The sequence below is a fragment of the Littorina saxatilis genome, linkage group LG12 (assembly GCF_037325665.1).
Source record: "Littorina saxatilis isolate snail1 linkage group LG12, US_GU_Lsax_2.0, whole genome shotgun sequence".
Taxonomy (NCBI): domain Eukaryota; kingdom Metazoa; phylum Mollusca; class Gastropoda; order Littorinimorpha; family Littorinidae; genus Littorina; species Littorina saxatilis.
In genome coordinates, this window is record NC_090256.1 from 25,352,313 (window position 1) to 25,379,862 (window position 27,550).

Sequence of the window (27,550 nt, forward strand, 5' to 3'; positions counted from 1 at the left end):
ACCACTGATTTCTTCAGTGAGTTAGCTACGCACCGTGCATCCATTATTCCAATATACCAAAATAAGACAAGAAAGTTCTACTGCGCATAATGAAGATATCATAGAAATGGAAAAATATGTATCTATTTGCTGACTGTTTTGTTCCATTTATTTTAGATTATGTGGTGAAAAGTTCTACCCCCGGTGGGAGTCGCTGTGCCAACTTGACAAACCCAGCCCAGGCGGAGTGTGCTTCTTGGTATTTGTCACCTTTCCACTCAGGCAAAAGTCTCACCCAGGATGAAGTTTGCTAGTGAGTATTGTCAGTCCAGATGAACCTGCCCAATGACCTTCTGATAACGACACCTGCCCAATGACCTTCTGATAAAGACACCTGCCCAATGACCTTCTGATAACGACACATGCCCAATGACCTTCTGATAACAACACCTGCCCAATGACCTTCTGATAACACCTGCCCAATGACCTTCTGATAACAACACCTGCCCAATGACCTTCTGATAACACCTGCCCAATGACCTTCTGATAACGACACCTGCCCAATGACCTTCTGATAACGACACCTGCCCAATGACCTTCTGATAACGACACATGCCCAATGACCTTCTGATAACGGCAATCTCCCGATATAACCCCGTCGGTTCAATCTTCAAATGGTTCAAAACTACAAACACCGTACCGGTTATGGATTCCTACAACGGGATACCGGAATAGGTCCTGTAAATATAGTAACGGAAAAACCAAGTTCAACACCACTGTATATATACTCCAGACGTCACGTGACGGAAAGAATGTCATCACACCATTGAAATGACATTCTTTCCGTCCCCTATAGGCAACGAAATAGGTCAAATTTTGTGCACTTTTTAGTGGAAAATGCTTCGACGCCGGAGCGGGTACTGGACCCAGTGCCGTTGTAGTGCAAGTGTACTTTGTAGTGCACTTGCACTACAACGGCACTGGGTCCAGTACCCGCTCCGGCGTCGAAGCATTTTCCACTAAAAAGTGTGACCTATAACCGGTACGGTGTTTGTAGTTTTGAACCATTTGAAGATTGAACCGACGGGGTTATATCGGGAGATAGCCCTGATAACGACACCTGCCCAATGACCTTCTGATAACGACACCTGCCCAATGACCTTCTGATAACGACACCTGCCCAATGACCTTCTGATAACAACACCTGCCCAATGACCTTCTGATAACAACACCTGCACAATGACCTTCTGATAACAACACCTGCCCAATGACCTTCTGATAACGACACCTGCCCAATGACCTTCTGATAACGACACCTGCCCAATGACCTTCTGATAACGACACCTGCCCAATGACCTTCTGATAACGACACCTGCCCAATGACCTTCTGATAACACCTGCCCAATGACCTTCTGATAACGACACCTGCCCAATGACCTTCTGATAACGACACCTGCCCAATGACCTTCTGATAACGACACATGCCCAATGACCTTCTGATAACAACACCTGCCCAATGACCTTCTGATAACGACACCTGCCCAATGACCTTCTGATAACGACACCTGCCCAATGACCTTCTGATAACGACACCTGCCCATTATGACCACGCCAAATAATCCCTAAGGATTTTTGCCCTTTTCAGTTCACCTTTCCCTTACGACCACCAGTCTACAAGGATTGATTTTGGTTGGTCTCTTGTGTGGTTTTTAAAGACAGGTTTGACTGTAGATATCTTATCGGCTGGAGTATCCCTTTGATTTTAACACCAAGATATAAAACTGAAACTTGGAACTGTAACTTAAACAGTTTACTCATGGCCCTTTTGGGGAAAATATCATTAAGCCATTTGCTTTGATTGTATTTACTTGAGCCCTATTTCTCAGTATCTTCTTTCATAAGTGATTTGTTAGTGCTTTGCTTTAGAATGGTTATGGTATATTTTTTACACTGTGTATGGTAATTTATCTAGCCATTTGCTTTGATCGTAACTTGAACCTTCTTTGTGTCTAAAAATCACCAAACCATCTGTTCGGATTGTTACTTGAATCTGGTTTTTTTTTTGTGGGGAAAAATTGTGCCATTTTATTTATATTCATTTGAATTTTTGTTCGAGTTTGCTGCAGGAAAAGTCATCAAGTTACTTACTTTGATTGTATATAGAACTTTTGTTGTTTTTTCTCAGTATTTTTACGGAGGGTATCAAATGTTTGGATGAGAAGAACGACTGCAGCCTTGACGACACACAGGACACTTTGCGAAGCTACTACTCCCTGCTCCTCACGTACAAACACGAAATCAACGTGGACCTCAGGGAAGACGTCAATTACGACAACATGGCCAAGATCTTCTCCTGCAAGCCAGGTCAGCATTGCTTAGCGCCTGTCTGCTTGGGTCTCCTTCAGCTCAATAACTCGTAGTATTTCATAATACCATGCTTATGGTGGCCTATTGAATGACACTTGTAAATCCGATTATTAAGAAACAGGACTTGATCAGCTATGGGGGGCTTGAGCTTTATTCATGCCTGTTGGGACCAGTAAGCTTCTCTTCCTTATGAATGTTCAGTAGGGACAGATGAAGGAGTTAGTATTATTGAATGCGCAAAGAAAAATAGGCTATACTTTTGTGGGTTTTTAGTTTTTAAGTATTTGAATGTTGTTTTGTTACTTTACAGTGGAGCCGATACAAGCCTGCCCAAGCAACTGGTCAGATGTGTTGAACGTCGTTCAGGGTCCCTGCGCCATGTCCGTCCTGGACGCACAGAATTCTTACAACCTGGCTGAAACTTGCCTGTGAGTTCTTTCTTTTGAAACTTCTTCTCCTGTTTTATGGCTGACATTATCACTAGCTGACTTGATGACGTAGTAGTAAATGGCCGTACATGTAAAATCCCACTCTTAACAAAAGTGTGTGTACATGCAAGTTGTAGCCCAAGAATGCTCAAGATTAAGAAGAATTAGATTTCTTTTGAAAGAATATATTATTGTTCAAAAGAATTGGTTGATGGATTCTTGGCTGTTTATATATGTCCTTTGAACCCAGGAGAGTCTTTCAGGCAGGGCCGATTTGCATTTATTGTTTTACTTTGTATTAAAATTGTCCCACATTAAGAAGTATGTTCATGGTGAAAACATAACAACATCTCAAAGGGAAGGTTTTGCAAGAGAACTGAAAAGATTAAAATTACTTCTGTTTGATGATCAGCGTATTTTGTCTCAAGTGAGCAAGGAAAAGAAGAGAACAACACTGTCAGCATGTTAATTTGCTGGGAGTTTTGCCTTGTTTTGTTGTTTTGTGTCTTGTTTGTTGAGTCTTTGTTTTAAAATGGAAGCAGTCTTTTGAGATTTGTTGTTGTTGTTGCTGTTGCTTTGTTTTGATTTTAGTTAAAAATTTTGTTAAAAATACAGAAAATGTGAACCCAAGCTATTGTCTGTGTGTGTCAGTCACTACGCTAGCACTATGAAGTGTGGTGCCTACATCATGAGAGCCAACAACTACAACTGCAGCGTGGAACAGGTGCAACAATTAGCTGTCTCAGACCAGCAGATCTTCTCTCAGCTAGCCTTTGACGTCCACCACAACTTTAACCAGTGCAGTACTACAGGTGAGTGACCATTCAAAATAGATGATGCTGTGGAACATCCCCCATCCCGCCCCCCCTCCATCCACCATCTCTCCCTTTTGCAGACCTGTTTACCCTTACGATTTTGGCGTAATTTATTACGATTTTCTGCAAAAAATACGCCATTCCGCTATCCGTGTCAAGACTACGATTTTCATAAATAAAAAAAATGTAAAAAAAAAAAAAATTTTAAATTTTTTTTTTTTTTTTTTTTTAATCAATTCACATGTTTGGCATTGGTTTTTGTCAATGGCAAAATGGGGTGAAAGAGCACAGGACTGACCAGAGATCATGTCTTGTCTGATGAGACACTGGAGAGCCTTAATATTCTAGTGGTGAAGTCTCGCCCTCACTCATTCGGCAAGCGCAAGTACAGTAGAGAAGCGCTTGGCACACTGAAAAAGGCCTACTACGAGCAAAAGAAAAAGAATCAGTGATGCATGTGCTTTTGATGTGATCTTCTTTGAATTTATGATGACTACAAAAACTGACTGATGTGTTTTGTTTGTGAATGATGGATTGCGTTTCGCAGACACAGTTGTCATATGCGTTGTAATTGGCGATGAATGCTGGATGATTACTATTTTTGTGCCAGGATTACTATTTTTGGGGCTGAGCATTACTCCAAAACACTTATGGGGGTAAACAGGTCTGCTTTTGCCTTTTAGGCTGAAAATCTGAGAAGTTGAGGTCTCAAGAAGAAGGGAGTCTTCAAATGGAGGGAAATTTACAGACCTTGCAAGTTGCCATTCTGAAAAATGGGATCGTAAAATTCAGGAAGCTTTAATTGAAGGATCTTCTTCTTCTTCTTGTCGATCACTCAGATGGAAACGCCGGTTCTCCGCGCAAATGTTGCCGTGCGCTGTAGGTCTTCCAGACTGCCATAGAGCTTCCCTTGCACCGTGGTCGCCTCCGCCCAGATCTGGCTCCTGAGGCCATCGTGTAGTGGGCAAGTCTGCAGCAGGTGTTCCGTTGTCATGCTGCCTGTTTGACAAGGGTACTGGTCTGACTGGCCAATTCTGAACTTGGTGAAAAGGTGGTGGTTCATTCGGTTGTGGCCTGTCCGCAGCCTGAATATGAGGACCTGCTCAGACCTTGTGAGCAGGTGAGCAAGGATCTTAAAAGGAGTGGGGCAGTGTCGGGGTTCTATTGTAATGAGGGTGGTCCTTTGCACAACATATTTGTGTTTTATCTCCCATTCACATGTATTTTCCAGGTGCAGACGTGTCGTTTTCTGTGGACCTGAACACCACCCCTCTATGCAAGGTGCCCGATGCACTGATCTATGTTGCTGAGTACATGTGCCGTGAGGAGGAAAAAGACGCCACACCTCAACCAGAACCAGAATCAGGATCTCCAAAACCAGTGTCATCATCCCCCAGACCAGGATCAAACTCCAGCTCAATGGATCGAATGGACGGTGTACCACCGAACAACTGCACGTAAGTCATGTTAGAGTGAAGAGGACTTAGTAACACACTTGTGGGATGGGGGTGAAAAAGAACTGAAGACAGCACACCATAACCCAAACCAAACTCGGTGTCATCAGAATAATAATTAGAAACTGGTACCAGGAAATCCAAAGAGGGTGTACCATCGAATCACTGCAATTGAATGGAGAAATTTGAAGTTGGACATGATTTCCCAGAAAGTAAAATAAATGATAGACCACACATAAAAATGCAATGATTGTATTTACAACAGAAAAAGCTGTCAAATCCAGCAGATGGTTTGCAAGGCAGTGTTATTCCTGGAAATCGTCTTATGAGTTCCGATGTGCACGTTTTCAAAAGAAAAAGGCATCAAATCCAGAACACTGTAAGGCAGTGTTAGTGTTACTCCTAGAAATTGTCTCTTAAACAGCAGATTTATGACCAAAGCGTTTTTTTCTTCTCAATATCTTCTGCAGGTTTGTGCTACGGAAGACACGCTGTATCACTGAACAGCTGGATTCTGCGGGACTGATGTGCTCTGTGGATGAAGTGGGCCCTGCTCTGTTTGAGTCTGCACTCTTGCGGAGATCCAACACCTCTTTCGCTCGCAACATCTTGCAGTGCAGTGGTAAGCCGTATGCTCGCCTCACATGAATGAATCTGTTCTGAATGGTTATAACTTTGTACAGTGAGTGCTAGCCGGTCTGTAAGCAGAGCAGCACCCACGCATTATTAAGTTGTATTGCAAACCCCCTTCCCCCCCCCCTCCTCTACCATACTCAGAGGGTGGTCCTTTAAGGTGGCAGTTCTACCTAAAAAAAATGACCAAACATTGGGGTTTTTCCTTTTCAAATCAATATGGGGGTGTTTAGAGGGAGAAATAACCACATTTTTACCTGCAGCAATTTTGGTGTGCCTAAACACAACCGTTTTTGAGATACTTAGCTTCAATGAAGGGGTAACAATGCACAAAATCTCCCATTTCAGGTGAATGAACACGAAAACACGACATTGCTATCAACCGCCTTTGCCTGTAAAATAATAACCGCTCCCTCGGCAGTTTGAAATAAGGACTGCTCTTTGCCATCTTGTCTGAGTTGTCACTGGATGCAGAGCAAAGAAAAGAATCAATTGTGCCTGTTTTGCTGTGGTGCAGATTACCTGGCTGGCGGTCAGGATCCCTCCAGGTCTGATCGCTGTCTGAACACCACGTTCGATGCCGCTCAGAGGCCTTGCTTCCTGCATCTCCTGACGTTCTTCACCCCAGAGTACACCAGTGCTTCTGGAGCTTGCAGGTGAGTTCGTGTGCTTGCATCTAGCAAAGGACTGTATGTAAAAATTTGATGATTTAGTGTACAGGTAATTTGCTTGTACATTGTACCAGTGTTAAAAGTTTTGGTGAGCTATTGTGCCAGAGTAGACCAGTGTTTCTAGAGCTTGCAGGTGAGACGGTGTGCTTGCATCTAGCAAAGGACTGTGTGCAAAAGTGTGATGATTGAGGGTTCAGGTAATTTACTTGTATCACGGTTGTTGATGAGCTACTGAGTACACCAATGTTTCTAGAGCTTGCAGGTGAGTCAGCGTGCCTGCATCTAACAAAGGACTGTGTGTAAAAGTGAGATGATTTAGAGTTCAGGTAATGTACTTGTATCATGGTTGTTGAGTTAGTGTGCTCGCATCTGGCAAGGTGTGCGTTTTAAAAAATTAGAGGCATAAGTAATTTTGCTTGTGTAAGCTTTGCTGATGAGCTAGTGTGTTTGAATAGGTTAGTTAGTGTGCTTGTAATCTGGTAAAAACCGTGTTTGTGTGTTTTGAGAAATGTGAGGGATAAGTGAATCGCTTGTGCAATTTTTGTTGATGAGCTAGTGTGCTTGATGAACTAGTGTGGTTGAAGGGGTGAGGTAGTGTGCTTGCATCTGGCGAAGAGGGTGTTGCGGTGTTTTCAGAAATTTAAGGCATAAGTGACTCACTTGCGTAAGCTTTGTTGATGAGTTAATGGGCAAGTGGTCTACCTGACTTGGTTAAAACATTGCCATTGTCATTGACTTTGTGCAGTGCGGTCAGTAGTGCAGTGGATTGCCTGACAAAGGTCAGCAGGTGCAGTAGTGAAGCAACCCAGAGGTCCGTCATCAGCTACCTGTCCTTGCTCTATTCCTACAAACACATCATCGACAGACCTCTGGACCCTAACGTCAACTACGAAACTGTGCGAAACGCCTTCCAGTGTGACCGCAGTGAGTGATGACTTTGTTTTTGAGGGAATTATGAAATCATTCCACACAGATTTTCAAGATACGGTCATACCTGTCTATGATAAGAACTATGTGATTGACCGAAATAGACTGCCTGTGGTCGTGTTAAGACAGGTGGTTGGCATGGAAGGGTGAATTATACAGTAAAACCTGCTTTGCATACTTTGGGATGTTTGTTATGGGCAAATATATTCTATGGTTCTTGTTATGGCATAGTCGCCCACTATTTATTTTCATGGAAAAATTTGCTGAATAGGCCATAAAGGTTTGGGCAATATTTCAGTTCCTGTGTTTACCTCTCCGTTGCAATGATGGCAACATTTTGAGCGTCTTTCAAATAGTGTCAGCTTTTGGTGGAATGACGTCCATGTCCTGTGTTCAACTCAGGGAAGGAACGTTCTTTATAACAGCTTTGGATTTCTTTATGTGACAGGGAGACTACCATCGCCCTTCACAGCAGGCTCTGCAGAGTTGTTTGCCTTTGAAAGTGCGAGCTATTTATAGCTCGCTGGCTAGACACATGTGGATCGTACAGTTCTGTTTGTGATGGGGTCTGGCGGCTGCTATCTCCCTGTATGTTCTTGGTTGCCTTTGTGCAACCATAACAGTTTTTATAGGGCTAAGAAATTAGCTCTGTCATACTCTGTCCTGTTTGAATGGCTTTTGCTTCCAAAGGTGGTTTGTGAGTTTCGGCACGTGGTTACATTTATAACAGCAGTCTCTGTTTTATCTCAGGAAGGAATGTTTCTTATAACAGCGATGCATTTCTTTGTAACAGCAGTCTTTGTTTCATCTCAAGGAAGGAATGTTTCTTATAACAGCTTTGCATTGCTTGTTATAGCGGACTGTCCCACCTGGGAGGAAGTGACCGGAGTGATGTCAGAATCCTGTGATGCTTCCCTGATGGCTCTGAGGTCAGCACGCACATCTCAGGAGGCTTGCAGGTGAGATTTGTTCGACATTTTTAGGCTGGAAGAGAGTAAATGCTGAAGTCACTGATCAGTTCTTCTTCTTCAGCATTCCAGAAATAAATTCTGATGACGTGTGAGCTCGTTTGCCCATTTGGGTTCCCCACACTATACTCTGAGAGCATAGTCAGCTTCACTCCGCTTTCATTGGGTAGGCATGCTGGGTTCCCCACACTATACTCTGAGAGCATAGTCAGCTTCACTCCGCTTTCGTTGGGTAGGCATGCTGGGTATTTTCGTGTTTCCATAACCCACCAAACACCGACATGGATTACAGGATCTTTTCAGTGCGCACTTGGTCTTGTGCTTGCATGATGTACACATGAAGGGGGTTAAGCCACTAGCAGGTCTGCACATAAGTTAACCTGGGAGATCGGAAAAATCTCCACTCTTAACCCACCAGGCGGCAGCGACCGGGATTCGAACTCACGACCTCCCGATTAGGAGGCCGACGTCTTACCTATGCGCCACTTCGCCCTGATCAGTAAAAACTGAGAGCATGGCACTCTTTTAAAGAGCGTTGTGTCATTATATTTTCATTTGTTACTTCAGAGGATCTGACTCCTTACCAAAAATGTACTTTGACAAGCACCAAATCAGACAGCTCCCTCAAAATTCTGTTAAAACTTGCTCAGGCATTATAAGTGACCAAGTAATGTACTTCAGTTTGATTGTGAGGGTGCAGCTTTCACCAATCACTACACTACTCATTCTCTGTTCCACTTCATTGTAATCGAAACCGAACTCTCGGAAAGTAGTGTGTGAGAGAAAAGGGAGAAAGAAGACGCTGATTGCAAGGGGAGACGACTACGTCCTGACATATGACTGCGAAACAGCACAGACATCGTCATTACGACAAGAGGAGGAAACGCCCTCATGTGTCCGGCGCCTGCCCCAAGTCGACCGCAAGGCTTTTCGAGAAGAAATAGAACACCTAACTGCTGATCTCCAGGTCGTGTCTACGCTAGTACAGTGCTACCTCCATGCCATGCCAGACTGACTCTTGTAACTAACTCAGTACAGGCGGTGTTGCAAAAAGGCATGTATAACGTGAACTGCTATTTCCTGACCAGCATCTGAGTCAGACGCGTCACGATCTATTCATTATTCTGTTTTCTTTTCTGTGTTCAAGAAAATCGCGATGTTCGACTGCCCCTCCCCCCGCCTCCTTTTGAAATGTTGTTGTTGTTTTTGAGTTGCAAATAAACTTTAGCGTATGATCTTACCTTTATGAACCTTTTGTCTGTAATCTCCGGCACCTGTTTTCACTTTTGTATCCCTGACATAGTAAATCAAATCACATCAAATCAAATTAACTTTATTATCTCAATCTGAGAAATTACATTGGTGCCGCATAAACATGAAGACAAACAGATGACTAAAACATAACATTAAAATGAATGTACGATTCTTATATAACTGACCCTTGACCCTCTTTCAGCCACTACGCCAGCACCATTAAGTGTGGTGTGTACATCCTACGCACACGCAACAGGCGGTGCAGCGTGGATGAGCTGCTGCAGATGGCTGGCACTGACACTGAGCTCTTCAACCCTACCCGCCAGGCTGTGGGCATTGACGTGAGGTCACAGTGTTCAGGTGAGTCTTCGTGCCACAGTTTTAGACAGGAGATTGTTGTGACTGAAGTTGGAATTCAGAAGTGGAAGAACGAAATTGATACAGGCTTTTTTGTGTGTATGCTTAAAAGGGTAAAATCCTTCTGAGGGCTTTTCCACGCCAACCCCATGAGACAGCTCTCAGCACTCCACTAAATCTACAGACATTATGAATAGAACATCGAAAAAAGCAAGGTCTTTTAAGGAGAAGTCAGTGAGGATGCACTTCAGATTTAACGTCCTCAGTAGCAGCAGTGGCCAATTAGGGACATGTTTTATTAAATTGGGGGGGGGGGGGGGGGGGGGTAGGGGTCTTGAAAGGGGGATTCCATTGTAGAATGAAAATGTTATCACCTGTGATGATCGTTTCGTGCAGGTACCAACTTCCAGTTTTCCGATGACCTGGATAGCACCTCGCTGTGTTTGAATCCAGATGCCTTGATGTACATTGCACACTATGAAGTGTTGCCTGACATGGACGCAATGAGGCCTGACATGAGTAGGTGTATACCTGACAGTAGACCTTTCTCCTGATCTGACTGGCGCTAGTAGTTTCTGTGTGTAATTGTCTGCCCATGTCTCTTTTCTCTTCTGCCTTCTTGACGTTCTCTAAGCGCTTTACATATTAATTTCTGCCGTGTGAGATGGAATTTTTTACACAATATATCACGCATTCACATCGGCCAGTAAATCTCAAGCCATTACGGTGAATATTTACTTTTCACGGCCTATTATTCCAAGTCACACGGGTATTTGGTGGACATTTTTTATCTATGCCCATACAATTTTGCCAGGAAAGACCCTTTTGTCAATCGTGGGATCTTTAACGTGCACACCCCAATGTAGTGTACACGAAGGGACCTCGGTTTTTCGTCTCGTCCGAAAGACTAGCACTTGAACCCAATAAGTCTAATAAGTCGCAGTTTTGTCTCAGGTATGGCTTTCCATTTGTTCCTTTTGTAGAAGGTTCGGAAAAGAATGTTTTGTTTCTCTTCTCTTGATGTTGATGTGTTACGGACTCACTCTGGACTCAATCTCTCACGGACACAACATATGACATTGTGACACTGAACAGCAGAATACTGGCATGGCAAACTTTATTCCTGTGTCTATCTCGATCTTCTTCTTTCCTCCAATTCGCCTACCGACCGAAGCCGGTGGCTACAAGCCACAATACAAAGTTGACTACATCTCTAAAACCATGCTCCTCTCTTGGAGTCAAAGGAAAAAGTGCCCGAAAATGGGGGGAAAAGTTGCAGAATTGCAGCATAAGCACTGTCTTATCCTGTAGCCAGACGAAACTAATTCTTTGCACTGAACTACTTTCAGTGCCTCAAAATACTATAAATATTCATTAATAACATAGGAGAAGATTCCAAAATACTAACTTTTAAATGTTTAATACAAAGATTGCATTATTGATTAGAAATTTTGTATCCCTACACAAGACAGACGTTTTCAGTGGCAGGGGAAGACAAGCACACTGGTCACACCAGAGTTATCCTCAAACACAGAGAGATATAGACAAAGGAGTAGTGCAAGGGAGATAATCAAAATTTTGATTTAACGGACTCTCTTTAAAGAGTGACTGCACCACTGGAATAAATGAAAATACATCTCAAGATTTAACCAGTATTATGTACACATGTAAATGTGAACCTCTTACACTGTATTAGTAATATTTCCCCCCCACAAGCAGCTTTCCTTTCTTCTTTTCTAGTGAAGTGACTTGTATAATTATGTTACAGATATGACAACTGTTCCGCCCAGGAATCCAAACAGCATGACTCCACCATCCATGACCTCTTGGACAACTTCTCGTCCTGACGAGAAAATGGATGATGAGCTTGGATTCCCATCTAACCCTTGCACGTGAGTTGTGAACTTTTTAATACAAACTTTTTTCTTCAAAATATTTTGGTCCTGTATGGTGGATCCCCCTTTTTGTAAGAGTTTTAAGATTTTTTGATGTGGAATTTGCGATTGCACAGCATAAGATACAAACTGACCATGAGATGTTGCAGTACTTATTGATATTGATTAGGTCTTTTGGGGTGAATGTTTACAATCGCTGTCCTTGGAAATATGAATCCAAAAACATGATGGTTCAGTAGATTAAACAACAACCTGATTGGCTTTGACTTTCTAAATCAAAAAACAAGATAGGTAATTTGTTGGAACGTTTGTTATTTACAAAACAATACGTTACAATCACAATTATGTCGACCCAACGGTCTTTTAAGTGCACAGACAAACAATAAGTAACAAGAACTTAGCTTGGTTGAGTTTTCGGCCGCTTGTTGGTAAACCGCAAGCGAATGAAATATATATATATATATATTTGACTTTCTAATTCACCTGAAGCTCAAAAACATTGACCACTTGGATTTGTCACATGTGAACATTGTTTTTGGTACCCAGTTTGTAATGAATGAAAAATGTGACAATTTGGGTTGGTCCCTACGGTGTCCTTTCATCACAAATACCACTGTATTAACCGTCAAGATCAAGGAAAGAGTATCGTCTTATAGTCTGAAAGTCAGGGTAAGTGCTCTAAACCCTGTTGTTTTCTTTCAGAACGGCCTTGCTGGCAGCATCTCAAGTGAACGGTGTGCTGAAGTCTCTGGGACTGAAGTGTGACTTCCTGAGCTTGACCAACGCACTTGGTGTACTGGACTATTCTGCAGGACCAGAGTTCAAACAGGCGGTCGACAAATGCAACGGTGTGTGTTTAGGCCCATGAATCTTGTAGTGTTTAGTTTCTGTTCTCTATTGCTTTTGAGTTGTCTTGAGCTTATAATTAACAAGGCAGTACAGTAGTGTGTGATAGTGAATGTATGTGTGCGTGTATGTGTGTGTGTTTGTGTGTGTGTGTGTGTGTGTGTGTGTGTGTGTGTGTGTGTGTGTGTGTGTGTGTGTGTGTGTGTGTGTGTTTGAGTGACAGTGTGAGAGCGAGAGACAGACAGACAGACAGACAGACAGACAGACAGACAGAGAAAGTCTCAGAGAGAGAAAGAAAGAGGGAGGGAGGATCAACTGTTTCAGAAACATTCTTCTCAAGCCTGGTATATATCCTGTAGTTACCATGAGGTCAGTGTGTTATGTTCCAGTTCTCCATGCAATCTGTGAAAACAATGTATTGGCTATTTATATTGTACCAAGCATTTGTTTGTCTGTCCATTTCAAAGATCAGCAGGGCGACGTACTTGTGAATGGTTTGTTTTGTCTGTTGTTAAACATTCCGATAACTTACCTTCCTTGGTTTTATTTGTATTCTTGCAGTGTACTCACAGAGGTTTGCAAATAATGAAGACAGATGTTACAACGTTAGCATCGGATCCCCAAACATAACCAACTGTAGCATCTACCTTGCACCTTTCTACACTCCAGCCAACGTGTCCTCAGAGCAAGCCTGCAGGTGAGTAAGGCTCTAGTTCTTGTACCAATCTGTCTGTTCATCCTTGTGCTGAGTGGATCAAAGAACATTGATTCCTTTTGACACTTGCCATCGTGTTGTTGAGAAGTCTACACCTTATGACTTACGTTCTTTTTTATTTATTTTTTACTGTTATTGTTTGTATGTCTGTCCAATACAAAGACCATGTCTTATTTTAATTGTATTAATATGTTCAATGCAACAAACAGTAATGTTCTTATGATTGTCTTACTATTACTTGTATGCCTGTCCGATTCAAAGACTATGTCTGATTTTAATTGTATTATGTTTAATGCACAAACAGTAATAATCTTTTGATTGTCTTATTATTACTTATATGTGACCCTCCACCACGAAATGAGTCGCATGTCACCTCGCGCGGTTCTGCGCTAGGCTTAATGTAAGTCTGGGGAGTGTCTAGTATACAGTGTGAGGGTCACCTTAGTCACAGGCTTATAAAACGGTTTTCACCACTGGATAGAGCATAAAAAACTCTTTCGGAAAATGTAAAAATATGAAAATCATGCAAAGGTGACATGCGACTCATTCCGTGGTGGAGGGTCACATATGCCTGTGTAATACAAAGACCATATGTTCCTTTTGATTGTCTTATATAATGTGTATGTTCTGTCTAATACAAAGACCATGGTTATGTTCTTTAATGGTCTTACTGTTATTTATATGTCTATCCGATACAAAGACCACTAGGTCGGCATACTTGTGAATAGTTTGTTTTGTCTATAATGAAACATTCCATAAACTAACATTTCTTGTTTTTTGTGTGTCTTTTTTTGTAATTCCACAGGTCTGTTGATGAAGCTGTTGCCTGCCTGAGTCGCACCAGTGGCTGCAGTGAGGAAGCAAGTCGGCAATCCCTCATGGACTTCCTGTCATTGACCTTCACCTACTACAAGCTAGCTGACATCAAGTTAACGCCAAATGTCAACCTCAACAACACCTACCGTGCCTTGGTTTGCGACAGGGAGGAAGACAGTGCGGGTGAGTTTTGTTGTTCTTCTTCTTTCTTCCCTTCTTCTTCAATTTGTTCCAACATTCACTCTTGTGGCAAATACAAATGCCGCCATCTTCTTCTGGGGCACCAGGGCCAATGTGCACGAGAAAGTTACCAACCGGGTGGAAGTCAACCGCAGAGTTGGATTGGTTGAAATTGAGGTTTGTTGTGATTTCAACCAATCAGACCCTGCAGGTTGTTCTGACCTGTTTGGGTGGCACCAACTTTCACTTCATACACCTCAGTCATTGGTCACCAAACAGCAAATTTCGTTTTGATTGGGTTTAGATGTGGATATTGTTTGTGAAGAGGGTGCAGTGGGTTTTTTGACTTGAACTTTTTTCTTGGTCTTTTTGTGTGTGTATTTTGGAGATGGTAAGAATGAGTTTGTGTGTCAGTAAGAGGGAGGGAGGGAGGGAGGGAAGGAGGGAAGGAGTTAGAGAATGAGTGAGTGAGTGTGTGTGTGTGTGTGTGTGTGTGTGTGTGTGTGTTTCAGTGTGTGTGTGTTTCGTTGTGTGTGCGTGCATGCATGTGAGGGTGTGTGTGCATAATTCTCAGTTTAATTCTACTTCCTCTATTCTGTTTACTCTATTCTCCAGACCCAATGTTCATGGCCCAAGTGACCATTAGCAGCATGCAGTGGATGGAAACCATGGCTTATCCTGCAAGTGACCAGTTCAGACAGACAGCTGCACGCATACAGCAAATGGTTAGTGTTCATATCATGTACACAGTGGTATCTGTGATGCAAGTTATGTCTGATGAGAGGACAGCTGCATGCATACAGCAAATAGTTAGTGTTCATATCATGCACACAGTGGTATCTGTGATGCAAGTTATGTCTGATGAGAGGACAGCTGCATGCATACAGCAAATGGTTAGTGTTCATATCATGCACACAGTGGTATCTGTGATGCAAGTTATGTCTGATGAGAGGACAGCTGCACGCATACAGCAAATGGTTAGTGTTCATATCATGTACACAGTGGTATCTGTGATGCAAGTTATGTCTGATGAGAGGACAGCTGCATGCATACAGCAAATGGTTAGTGTTCATATCATGCACACAGTGGTATCTGTGATGTAAGTTATGTCTGATGAGAGGACAGCTGCATGCATACAGCAAATGGTTAGTGTTCATATCATGCACACAGTGGTATCTGTGATGTAAGTTATGTCTGATGAGAGGACAGCTGCATGCATACAGCAATTGGTTAGTGTTCATCATGCACACAATGGTATCTGTGATGCAAGTTATGTCTGATGAGAGGACAGCTCCCAATAAAGAGTAATGATAATAATGATAGCTTACATACCCCCACTGCTCCCTCACTTTTATCATCGTATAACCAATCATGTCCCATATAGGTCCTAGTTACCTCAGAGGACGTTAAGCCCAAAAAGTCAGTCAAGTCAGTCAGCCCACACCGCAGAGATCTGTGCTCTCTGCACTTTACCTAGTATGACTACCTAAGAACACCTTCTGTCCCTAGTCCTTTGTGTAATATCTTGACCAAATGTATTCCATGTGAATGCCTGGGCAGATCTGATGCGACTTACAAGATTGTTCACATGGGATGGAAGTCATCTTTAAATTACGCGGCATTGCTATGGTTGATAATTCATACCAAAAAAAATCATTCAAGTTTGTGATAAACGATATCTAGAGTATGCTTTGAAGGTTTTAGTCGTTTTTTGTGTGTGTGTGTTGATTCACGTTTACCATTTTGTACATCTTCTGCTTGGCTTTTTTTCTGTTATGTCTGAATGTATTATGCCAATGCATTTATTTTTGATTTTGTTCAGGTGGACTCATTATTCAAGATGTCTAACATGTCAAGTGTGTACAGCCACAGCAAAGTTACGAAATTAAGGTGAGCCAAGTTTAAAATTGTCCATGTAATCAATGAAATTTGTCGATCTGATTTCAGAACTTCAAATCATAGAAGAGGATTTGTAGGCAGAGGTACAAAGGTACTTGTGATGTTCTCTGATGAGAAGACTCCTCCCAATAAAGGACCACTTTCCATGAACAATTTGTCTGTTTATAATCCTGATCCAAATATATTTCACTCAGTCATGACAAGCCAGACTTCCCCTTTTAAGACCTTGATTTTTTTTTTCTGTTTATAATCTGTGTAGATTGACCTGATTTTTCCCCACATTATTTTAGGTTTTAACTGGGAAGGATGGGGCGGGGGGGGGGGTTGCACTGTAGTCTGTTTTTTTTGTTTTATTTGTTTTCAGCCTTATTGTCCTTGATACAAGCCATCTCTTCCTTTTTGTTTTCAGTGTGGGAAGTGTGGTAGCAGTAGTGGAAATTTACATGGTTGACGTGGAAAAAGTGACGGACCCACAGGCAAGATATATGTACTCTCTACTACGAGGTGCAGAATCACTGAGGCGAATGTACGAGTTCTTCAACGAAGGGATGAAAAGAGCGAGTGAGACGGGTCAGATGAACATGACTATTTCTGGCTACAACTTCACTCAACCAGGTACACTTGCTTCAGTTGTGTCCTTTCTTGTTCGGTTCAGTCTGAATAAGTTGGATTGCGTACACAAAACCCTTTTACCCCCCCCCCCCTCCCCCCTGAGCGCTCCATATTGCCTGCTCATACTCCCATATGTTGATCCCTGAAACATCCGCTATACACAATGCTACCCTTTCAACATAATTTTAAACCTTAATCAAAGTAAAAAATATCAATAAATAACAAATGTCTTTCTGGAAGCATTGTGATGACCACTTAATGTTGAATCTTAATATTATAGGGATTTGTGTTAATGAACCTGATGGTGTGGAGCGTTTGTGTGCGTGTGCGTGTGTGGGTTTGCGAGAGTGTCTGTATGCATATGCGCATGTATGAGTATGTGAATGTATATGTTTGCATATGAATGTGTGTGTGTGTGTGTGTGTGTGTGTGTGTGTGTGTGTGTGTCTGTTTTTTCCACTTACAAGTTTTGTCCTGTGCGATAAAGCTATCTGAGGCCACTCATATATCTTCTCTTTCTGGTATCACAGGCATGGAGTACCCTACGTACACAACTGCTGCTCCAATGTATAACACCACTGCTCGTCCAGATGATCTGGAACCAGGTAAAGAATTTTTATCAGTAACACCTTTGTTGTTAATGAGTGGTTTCTGTCTTTATCATCCTTTTCTGTGATATGAACTATAATATTGTAGTCTCATGTTTTCTTATTATTTCCCTCCACTTTCTCTGTCTGTCTGCCTGTGTGTCTGTCTGTCTGTCTGTCTGTCTGTCATTGGTCTGCCTGCTTGCTTGTGTGTGTGCTTCTGTATCAGTGCATGCTTACCTGCTTTCTTGTGTGTGTGTGTGTGCGTGTACCTGCTTGTGTGCTTTGTGTGTGTGAGTGTGTATGTGTGCCTGTGTGTGTATGTGTGTGTCCTCTCTCTCTCTCCTCCCCCCCCCCTTTTCTCTCTCTCTCTCTCTCTCTCTCTCTCTCTCTCTCTCTCTCTCTCTCTCTCTCTCTCTCTCTCTCCCTCTCCCTCCTCTCTCTCTCACTCTCACTCTGTAACTATCTGATTGTGTGTGTGAGTTACCACGAAACGCTGTAAATAAACTTGTACCATGTGGCACTCTACTTGAACTTACGCCTTTGTTGTTGTTGCATTTCAGAACTGAGATTTGTGGCCAATGTGACAACAAGACGCATGTCATGGACCCCTGACTTAGGAGACCGTTACAGCAACAGTTCCAGGGAGACAGCCAGGAAGTTTGAAGCTGTGGTTTGTAATTTTATCAAATGTTTCTTGTGTGCAGATGTGCAGAAATAAAACTCTTTGTACAAATGAGCAACTGTGAAACAACTGTGAAGATGTTTCAGCTTTCAACTGTGCTGCTAGAGTTGTGCTTCGTAAGTGCAAAACACATCGCGTCACACCTCTCCTCAAAAAGCTCCATTGGCTTCCCGTTGATGCCAGGGTGGAGTACAAAATTGCATGTCTCTCTTTTAGGCACTTTGAGAACACCCTTCCCCCATACCTATCATCAGTACTGAGCATCTACGAGTCCTCTCGCTCTCTCAGGTCCAGCTCTGAAAAGCTCCTCAAAGTACCAAAATTTAAACTGGAAACGTACGGAAAGAAATCCTTTAAGTATCAGGCCACTTCTGTTTGGAATTCACTGCCCGCTGACCTTCGCAGTTGCTCTTCCCTATCTCGGTTCAAATCAAAACTAAAAACATACCTTTTCCGCAAACATTTACCGTGAAATACATTTTCAAGCCTGGTCCGTTCCTGATGGTCACTTTTGTCCCATGTACTGTACATAGTTTTTCACGTATGTGTTTTGCGCGGGCGTATGTTTGTGATAATGTATTATTGTGCAATTTGTTGTATGTAGTGCGTGTGTGTGCCCGTGCGTGTGTTTGTGATAATGTTTTATAGAGCATTGTGTTATTCATTGATAATTATGTGTGTGATTGCACGTTAAATAATGGTATGTTGTCGTAGGATTTTGATTGTACAGCGCTTTGAGCAGGGTTAAACCCTGGATACATGCGCTATATAAATATTATGCATTATTATTATCTATATCTATATACGGCTTGTGTGTGTCTGTCTGTCTGTCTGTCTGTCTTTCTATCTGTTCGCTATGCACGGCCAAAGTTCTCGATGGATCTGCTTCAAATTTGGTGGGCATATTCAGGTAGACCCCAGACACAATCTTGTTGATGAAAATTTTCAACATGTGCTCTCGGCGCGCAGCGCTGAACCGATTTTGGTTTTTATGGTTTTTCTGTACATCCATTCCCAGTAACTCTTCCTTATCTTCTCCAGTGTTTTGCGCCTTCCTTCGTGTGGCGTTAATCACATACGGTGCACCACTCACCCGGCAAAGCCGGGTACCCGGCAAAGCCGGCGTACGATGCGCTGCTCACCCGGCAAAGCCGGGTACCCGGCTTTCGGCTCTACTTCTTCCGGGCGATGCCGGGTATCCCGGCAAAGCCGGTACCCGGCGAAGCGGGTAATCATCTAGTTAGTAATAGATTTCCTGAAGTTTGTTGATTGTTGTTGATGTAAAAAAGAAAATGTATACCTTCAAGTTTTGTGTCATAACATTTGCAATGATTGTTTATTTTGTGCATGTTGCAGATTAATGCTGCATTCAGAAGCAGCGACATTGGACCAATTTTTGCGGGCTCTCGGATCAGATTCTTGTGGCAAGTTCAGCATCGTTTGGTCATTAAAAATCTGAAAATTGTGAATGTTTTTTTTTTTTAAGATATCGATTCAAAAATAATTTCTTCTCATTCTCATTTTTTCTGATTCCAGAAATATATAAACATGTTATATTTGTATGAAAAACAAGCTCTGAAAATTAAAAATATGAAAATTATGATTAAAAATAAATTTTGATTATCAATTTAAAAACAATTTCATCTTACTCCTTGTCGGTTCCTGATTCCAAAAACATATAGATATGTTATGTTTGGATTAAAAACAAGCTCAGAAAGTTCAAAGAATAAAGATACAGAAAAGCGTGCTTTTCTGCTCGGCCCAACCACTACCGCGTTATACTGGCTAGTCTATTTCACTGCCTTTTCCACGAGCGGGAGACTGACGATGCTATACGTTCTTGGTGAAAAAAGTGCAGTGCGTACAGTTTCCTTCTGTGAGTTCGACAGCTTGACTAAATGTAGTAATTTTGCCTCACACGACTTGTCTTTACTCTCTGTTTTTCTTGTTTGTTGTTTACGTTGGCTACATATAATCTGAGTATGTTTTCTTGCCTGTAGGGAGGGAAGTGTAAGGGGTTTCGCGGAGATCTACCTGTTGGCAAACAGTTACCGCTCAGAGCAACAGGAGTGGTACCAACAACTGAACAACAACGAGAGCCTCACCTTCATCAGAAAATACTTCTACCAGGGTCTTGGAAACGTCATGGACCAGGAGATTACCATTGATGACATTTCCTTTGATATGCCTCCTGGTATGTATGTGGTGTAGTGTTGTAGCATTGGAGCAAGTCTGTATCTGTTGAATACTTGACCTCAGTCTGACCTATTCAGGGAGGGGATGGACAGTGTTAGAGAGTGAGTGAGTGTGTGTGTGTGTGGGGAGGGGGGGGGGTGTGAGAGTTTACATTTGTGGTGTGTTGTGTTGTGTCACATGGTGTTTGGGTGCTTGCATGCAATTGTGATGGAGGGGAATCTGAAGATGCTATAAGCAGGTTCATGCTTCAAAACTGTGTATGTGTTTGGTGGTGTTTTTATCATTTCTTTGGCATTGTCTGAATAAAAAAAGTGGAATGCTTTCTTGTTTTAGGAAAATTCCCAATACCGTCCTGCCCAGAATGGAACATGTTGTGGCGACTAGCGCATGAGGGATGTTCACCGTCCCTCAGAGCCGCTGAGGCAGCACCTACTTTAGAGTCTGCCTGCAAGTGAGCAAGCTTTTATATATATAGTTGAAACCTTCTGTTAAGATACACCCCCCCCCCCCCCAGTTTAAAAACTCGGGGGGGGGGGGGGGGGGGGGGTATCCTACTACTCTGTTTTAGCAGATTTGTTGTTAGTCATGCCTATAAATGTACCTGCATGATCCATTTTAAGGTTCTGGCATAAATTCAGGCCCTCATTAAGACCTGATATGTTGACAGTTGTTTTGGTCTTCAGTGGGGTGGGTGGAAGGGTTCCACAGTAATACAATAATCCCTCCTGCAGGGAGTGTAGTCTGCCCCACTGATTCATTCTGGGATAATTTCATCACAGGCAGAATGTTCTAATGTGACCTTGTTTATTTTTGCTGGGGTTCTAGCAGGGGAAAAGTGTTATAAGCAATTTTATTTCGTCTGTAGTTGAATGTGCATTACACTAAATTTATTTTACAGGTCAATGATGGAAAACCATAACACCTATCTTTATGGGTGGGTTTGAAATGTGCTTTCTGCTGGTTTGTTGTTGGTTGTCATTTGTTAGGGAATATTTCTTTCTTTCTTTCTATTTTGTTTGGCTTTTTTATTTTATTTAACTGTTTTGTAAAACTACAGTGTGATTTCTATTCCTTTTTCCTTCATTGGTTTTAAGTGTACAATCTTCACAGTTGTACGCTTTGTTTTGCAGCCACTATATCTCGTCGCTGAAATGTGCATCATTCATCGCAAGGACTCAGTTTTACGACTGCAGTGTTGAACACCTGAAGAGAGGGGCTGTGAAAGACAGCTGGGTCTTCACCAACCAGATCATGCAATACAATCTCTCCGAACAGTGTGCAGGTGAGTTTTATGAAGCATATCACAGTAGTAGCCGCCTTTTTTAAGACCCCCCTGATTTTAAACTTCCTTCTTTTTAAGAATCTAATCAAACTGCAAAACAGACAGTAATAAAGCTCTTGCTTCAGTTGAAAGTTCTGTATCTTGTATTACTTTGTATTATTCTTGTTGAAATATTATTGTCTTTTGTTGTTGTTTTTGTAATGCAGACAGAAAGATTGACATGATTGCTGAACTAGATGAAGCTCCACTGTGTGAGTCACCGGACGCCTATCTTTACATTGCGGAGTACATCTGCCAGGATTGGAATTATGACGGATCCACACGTCCACCTAACGACCCAGGTAAGCATTTTGAAATTCTGGACTTTGATCTCCTGGTCTTACAGGCACTTGTTAGGTTTTAGACAGCTTCTGGATCTTGTTTCTTCTGGTTTTAAGTCATATAGCTTGGTTTGCATTCATCTTGGACAAAAGTTACACACACACACACACACACACACACACACACACACACACACACACACACACACACACACACACACACACACACAGGCACACACACGCAGGTTTGCATGAACGCACACACACACAGACACACACATGTACGCATGCACACACACACACACACACACACACACACACACACACACACACACACACACACACACACACACACTCACACCCCCACACAGTCACATATGCCCACACACAACATAGTCTTGTATTATTTCAAGATATGCTTATTGTTCCTAAATGCCATACATGATCTGTGCATCAGTCTTTCTTTTTCTTTTTCCTGTTTTTTCTTCTATTGCCTAATATATTTTTTTATGGCAAATGAGTCGATTGATTGACTGACTGATTTAATGATGGATGGATGGATGGACGGATGGATGGACGGACGGGCGGACGGACTGACTGACTGACTGATTAATTGATGTTAAATAAGGAACATGCAGTTGTCTGTGGCAACTCAGCTTGTCAGAATCAGGGAGATACATATATTGACAATGAACGTTTACCAATGTATCCACAGACGAGATGACAAGACCCTCAGGCCCTATGCAGTATGAAACCACAACACCAAGACGCCCATACCCTCAAGAAACGTCCAACCAAAATGACCCTACCACACCATACTACTCTGGAGGGTATAAGACCACAGGCAAACCTTCATACCAGGGGTCTGAGAACTACACAACTTCTGGTCCTGGCTGGTACTCCACAACAACCCCTGGCATGCCTCACTACGCTCAGACACCTTGCCAGTGAGTCGAAGAGTTGTAAGATCCACTGTCACGGGCCTGAGTTCATGGTAGATTTGTTAGTCAATATAACACTTACCTCGACAGTACTATTCTTGCACATTATCTATTATAGGCCGAAAAAATTGGACAAAACGCTGCGTGGGTACAATTATCTCCCATAACCATGCGCCACCGTGGATCCCAAGCACTGTCTGAGTGCTTCCCCCTTACAGGATGTAGGTGGCGCGTCCTCTTTCTTTTTTCGCGCGTGACAGTAGGCTGTGTTTCTGCTGCGCTCCCGGATTATTTTGGATTCTAGAGTCTTCTTTTCTGTGTGGATTACCACCTGTTGGATTTTTGTGTGTTATTCCACTTCTGGCTTGAGGCTACGTTGTTTTTCTTCCAACTTGTGCCTCCGTTGTTGTGTGGCGGACTCGGCGTGCCTACCGTCCCTACCGTCCTACTTCGTGGTGACCGGTCGTCTGCTTCTCGTTTCGCCTCATTCACTTGAGTATTGACCTAATTTTCTTTGAATTTTGTTAATTCTCGATTTTTTAAGGGTACGTACAGGGCGAGGTAGGATGTCTCGTCTTGTTTTGGGCTCTGGTTCTACGGAACCAGAGTCTGCCGGGGGCAACCCTTCTCCGGGCGCACAGCGTCATGTTTTGCGCACGGACAGGGGGACCTTTCGGCGCTCCGACTCTCCCTCCCCAAACGCTTTGCGTTTGCGGCGAGGGAGGGCGGAGAAAGCCTGTTTGAGCAAGCTCAATGCGAGCTTGCTCAAACAGGCTGGGCTTGAACCTGGGACTTCGGGCGGGGCTGCGCCGTCGAAGGTTCGGGGAAGGTCGAGGGGAAAGAAAAAGCGTCTTTCTCCTCCTTCCGTGGAACACGCTTCCCCCCCTTCGACGCCGTTGTCCGGCCCTCAGTCTCAGGCTTCAGCTCCTCCCGGTTTCAAGCCTGGGGGGAAGGTTTCCTTCTCCTCCCTGGCTCGAATCCGGGGGCGGGTCGATTCCCAACCCTCTTTGGGGGTTGGTGAATCTGATCTAGGGGCTACGGGAGAGACTCAGGTTTCGACTTCTTTCTTTTCCGGTGCCTCTCCTGTGCCCTCCTCGGTTTCCACCGCTGTGGAAGCCAGGAGGGACACGGGTCCTCCTCTGAACTCCCTCGCTGGGTCGTCTACTGCTGTTTCGACAGTAGTCTCGGACTCATGGGGGGGGAGATCGGAGGAGATGACGGGGTCTATGAATTCCCTCCCCGCTGGGGTTGGGATGCGAATTGACCCCGTTCAGGGCGGTCCTGTGGGGGCAGGGGTTTCAGGCTTCGTGCCTACGACCACTGCTACTACGGTTCCCTCTGACGTCCGTGTGACTGGTGGCTGTCCCTCTATGAAACGCTCCGGCCGACTAGTTACTGGACGTGGAGGTGTTCGACAGAACGTGGTACTTCTGTCGAATGGTCAGGGCGACGGGAACATTGTTTCTGTTGCTCAGACCGACACCTCCGACCGGACCGTCTTGACCCCACACCATTCCTTAGCGTCTGGTGTTCGGGTGACGGATGGTCCGGACCAAGGGTCCGGAACGGTCCAGGCTTACGGGTCGGGATCGAACCGGACCCACGGGTCCCGACTGGACTTGACCTCCGGGTTTGGTCCGGACGGGACCCATGGTACGGGACCATACCGGACCTTAGGGTCCGGTGCGGGACAGTACCTCTGGCCCTTGCCGGACCCCCGGACCTACGGGTCCGGATGGTACGGTACGGGACCAGTGGTCCGGTCGGGACCGGACCACCCGACCACCTCTGTTGGTCCGGGTGGTCTGGCACCGAACCGGAACACACCGGACCACCGGACCTACGGGTCCGGATGGTACGGTACGGGACCAGTGGTCCGGTCGGGACCGGACCACCCGACCACCTCTGTTGGTCCGGGTGGTCTGGCACCGAACCGGAACACACCGGACCACCGGACCTACGGGTCCGGATGGTACGGTGTTTCCACGTCCGGACCGAACCACCCGAACACTTTTGTGGGTAGGATGGTTCTGTGCCGAACGGGACCTCCGGATGGTACGGGACCGGACCGGACCACCGGACCGGACCGGACCACCGGAACACCGGACCACCCGACCGGACCGGATCGGCACCCCCGACCGGACCGGACCATTTCTTTTCTGATCAGACCCGATGGGTCCCTGTTCAGTCTATAAATGGCGGGGGTTCGTTGGCTGGACTGACCCAACAGTCGCAGGGTTTTTGTTGTTCTCTCCCTTCGGCTGCTGGAGACGTTTCGTCTTTGGGGCAGGGGTCTTCGCGGCCTCTTGCTTCAGTGGGCGTTTCGTCACAGCCTACTTCATCACTTTCGGCTCCTCCCCCTCAAGCTTCCTACACTCCTGCTGTTGAGGAGTTGTCGGGAAGTGAAGAGGAGAGTGAGTCAGAGGACGATGGGGAGGAGGATCAGGGTCGCCCTGAGGTTAACACTGATCCTCTACCCTTGCCGGTTTCTGATGGAACTTCCGAAGCTATGCTTCGTACTTTCCAACAGTACATGACAGACATCACGCGGCGTCTTGACGCCACGGATGCCTCTCTTAAGCGTCTGTCGTCTAGTGTTCCCAACCCTTCGGTTGACACACAGGACGTGGAGTCTGAGGACGAGAGGCAGGAGGCTCTCCCTCGCACAGCTAGAAGGACGTTTGAACAGTTTCAGGACGTCCTTCCCTCCGACGCCCTCTCGTCCTTGGAGTCCGCTTCGGCCCGGGCGCGGGAGGCACACGCCGCGTCTGCCGGCGGCTCGTTTTATGAACGATCCGGCCGCCAGCAATTCGCGTTCCACCCTAGTCTTAGTGCCACGGTGGAAGCGGCAGCACATCGCCTGAGGAGTACAGATTCACGTGCGAACGCGACCTATGTTCCTCGGGAGGACGCGGATTCAGTGCCGTGCTTTCCTTCGGGAGGCGCACCTCCACTGTTTCCTCGTGTCCAATCTGTTTCGTCCCTCCCTTTTCCCTTTGACTCTCGAACTCTCCCTTTCCAGACTTCGAGTGTTCAGGGTGGGGCTGACGGTGATGTGTTCGTTGGGGAGGTGCCTTCGGTCAAGAAGGTGGAACTGAGCTCTGCTTCGTTCCACAATCTTGAGGCCACCGTTTCTTCCATTGTCGAGGCCCAATCACAGGCCTTGACATGGATGAGCACGCTGTCCACACTGTTGGACCCTCCCGATCGGGCAGAGTCCGATTCCACTCGGGTCCTTGACACGGTTCGAGTGGATCGGGCTTTGCATGCCGTGCGATCGTGCGTGACGACTGCGGCAGAATTGGCCATTGGAACACGGGTCCACTTGTTGGCCCTGTTCCGTGATCATTTTCTGGCTACTTCTTTAGTGCCTCCGGATATGAGGAAGAGTCTGAGGAACACGTTTCCTCAGCCTTCTTCCCTCTTTCATCCGGGCACTGTCCGTTCTGTGGTGGAGTCCACACGCCAGAGGAACACTGATTCTCTGATGGTTGGCCTCGCTGCTTCGGCGACGTCGGCGGGGAGTAAGAGAAGTGCTACAGTCACCTCCAGCTCCCAGCCTCAGAAGAAGAAGAAGAAGAAGCCAGTTTCACTGCCTCCTTCTTCCTCCTCTCAGGCGCCTGTCGCGTTCCCCCCTGCGGCCCCGGCTTCTCGTGCTCCCAAGCGCAAGAAGAAGGGTGCTCAGACAGGTAAGGGTAAGCAGCACCACCAGGGGGGTGGTCGCAAGCCTGCGCCTGCCCGCCAGCAGAATTTTCAGTGAGTCCCGGCCCTACGTTGACGCCCCCTCAAGTTGCCCCTCTTTCGTCCGTCGGTTCCCTTTTTCGGGCCCGCGACATGTGGGGCAGACTGGTCTCCAACCAGTTTATCTTGAGGGTGGTGGGGTCGGGGTTTTCTCTACCGCTGTCGTCACAACCTCCATTGTCCGCTCTACCTTTGACGTTCCCCCCTCCTCGAGACCCTGCCAGATGGCAGGCTCTTCAAGACGAGGTGAACTCGTTGGTCGAGAAGAAGGCTGTCTACCCCCTTTCTCAGCCTTCTCCGGGGTTCTACTCCCGCCTGTTCACCGTCCCCAAAAAGGACGGCAGGTTCAGGCCGGTGTTGGACCTCTCCACCTTGAACTTGTACCTTCGCAGGTGCAAGTTCAAGATGGAAACCCCTTCGTCGGTCCGGTTGGCCATCCGGCCAAACGATTGGGCCACGTCTGTGGACCTCCAGGATGCTTACTTCCACATCCTGGTGGCCCCGGGGTACCGACATCTGCTCCGGTTTGTTTGGGAGGGCACAGTGTTCGAGTTTCGGGCCCTCCCATTCGGCCTGTCCTTGGCCCCGCTGATTTTTACAAAGGTGGTCAAGGAGCTGGCGGCGTTGGTCAGAGCTCAGGGTGTGCGTCTGCGTCAATATTTGGACGATTGGCTCACCCTGGCCCAGTCTCGCGATCAATGCCTCCAACACACCCGGCAGGTCCTGGACCGGACCCATGCTTTGGGGTTCCAGATACAGTGGCACAAGTCGGACCTCGTGCCAGCCCAGCAGTTTTGCTACTTGGGGATGGCGTTCGACACAGTGCTTTACACTGTGTCTCCCTCCCCGGACAGAATCCTCTCCCTGAGGCGAAAGATCCTCTCCATTCAGGCTTGCCGCGCTGTTCCTCACAGACGGCTGGCGGAACTGTTGGGTTCCATGGAGTCTGTCGCTCTGCTGCTGCCCCTTGCAAGGCTACACA

General features: G+C 45.1%; 1 protein-coding gene across 1 annotated transcript in view; it reads left to right on the forward strand.

Moving 5' to 3' along the window:
• LOC138983054 (uncharacterized) overlaps positions 1-27,550 on the forward strand; it is a gene marked incomplete at its 5' end in the record, with an annotated part of 181,271 nt that overhangs the window by 52,096 nt on the left and 101,625 nt on the right. Inside the window, 26 exon segments of the mRNA XM_070356456.1 lie at positions 157-292; positions 2,165-2,343; positions 2,657-2,774; positions 3,426-3,586; positions 4,821-5,046; positions 5,514-5,665; positions 6,194-6,332; positions 7,093-7,271; positions 8,131-8,233; positions 9,699-9,856; positions 10,250-10,372; positions 11,622-11,745; positions 12,451-12,596; positions 13,156-13,291; positions 14,115-14,308; positions 14,921-15,030; positions 16,128-16,195; positions 16,614-16,819; positions 17,347-17,421; positions 17,967-18,076; positions 19,445-19,526; positions 20,070-20,282; positions 20,618-20,735; positions 21,415-21,566; positions 21,773-21,907; positions 22,602-22,833. Coding sequence (XP_070212557.1) covers positions 157-292; positions 2,165-2,343; positions 2,657-2,774; positions 3,426-3,586; positions 4,821-5,046; positions 5,514-5,665; positions 6,194-6,332; positions 7,093-7,271; positions 8,131-8,233; positions 9,699-9,856; positions 10,250-10,372; positions 11,622-11,745; positions 12,451-12,596; positions 13,156-13,291; positions 14,115-14,308; positions 14,921-15,030; positions 16,128-16,195; positions 16,614-16,819; positions 17,347-17,421; positions 17,967-18,076; positions 19,445-19,526; positions 20,070-20,282; positions 20,618-20,735; positions 21,415-21,566; positions 21,773-21,907; positions 22,602-22,833 — 3,775 coding nt within the window.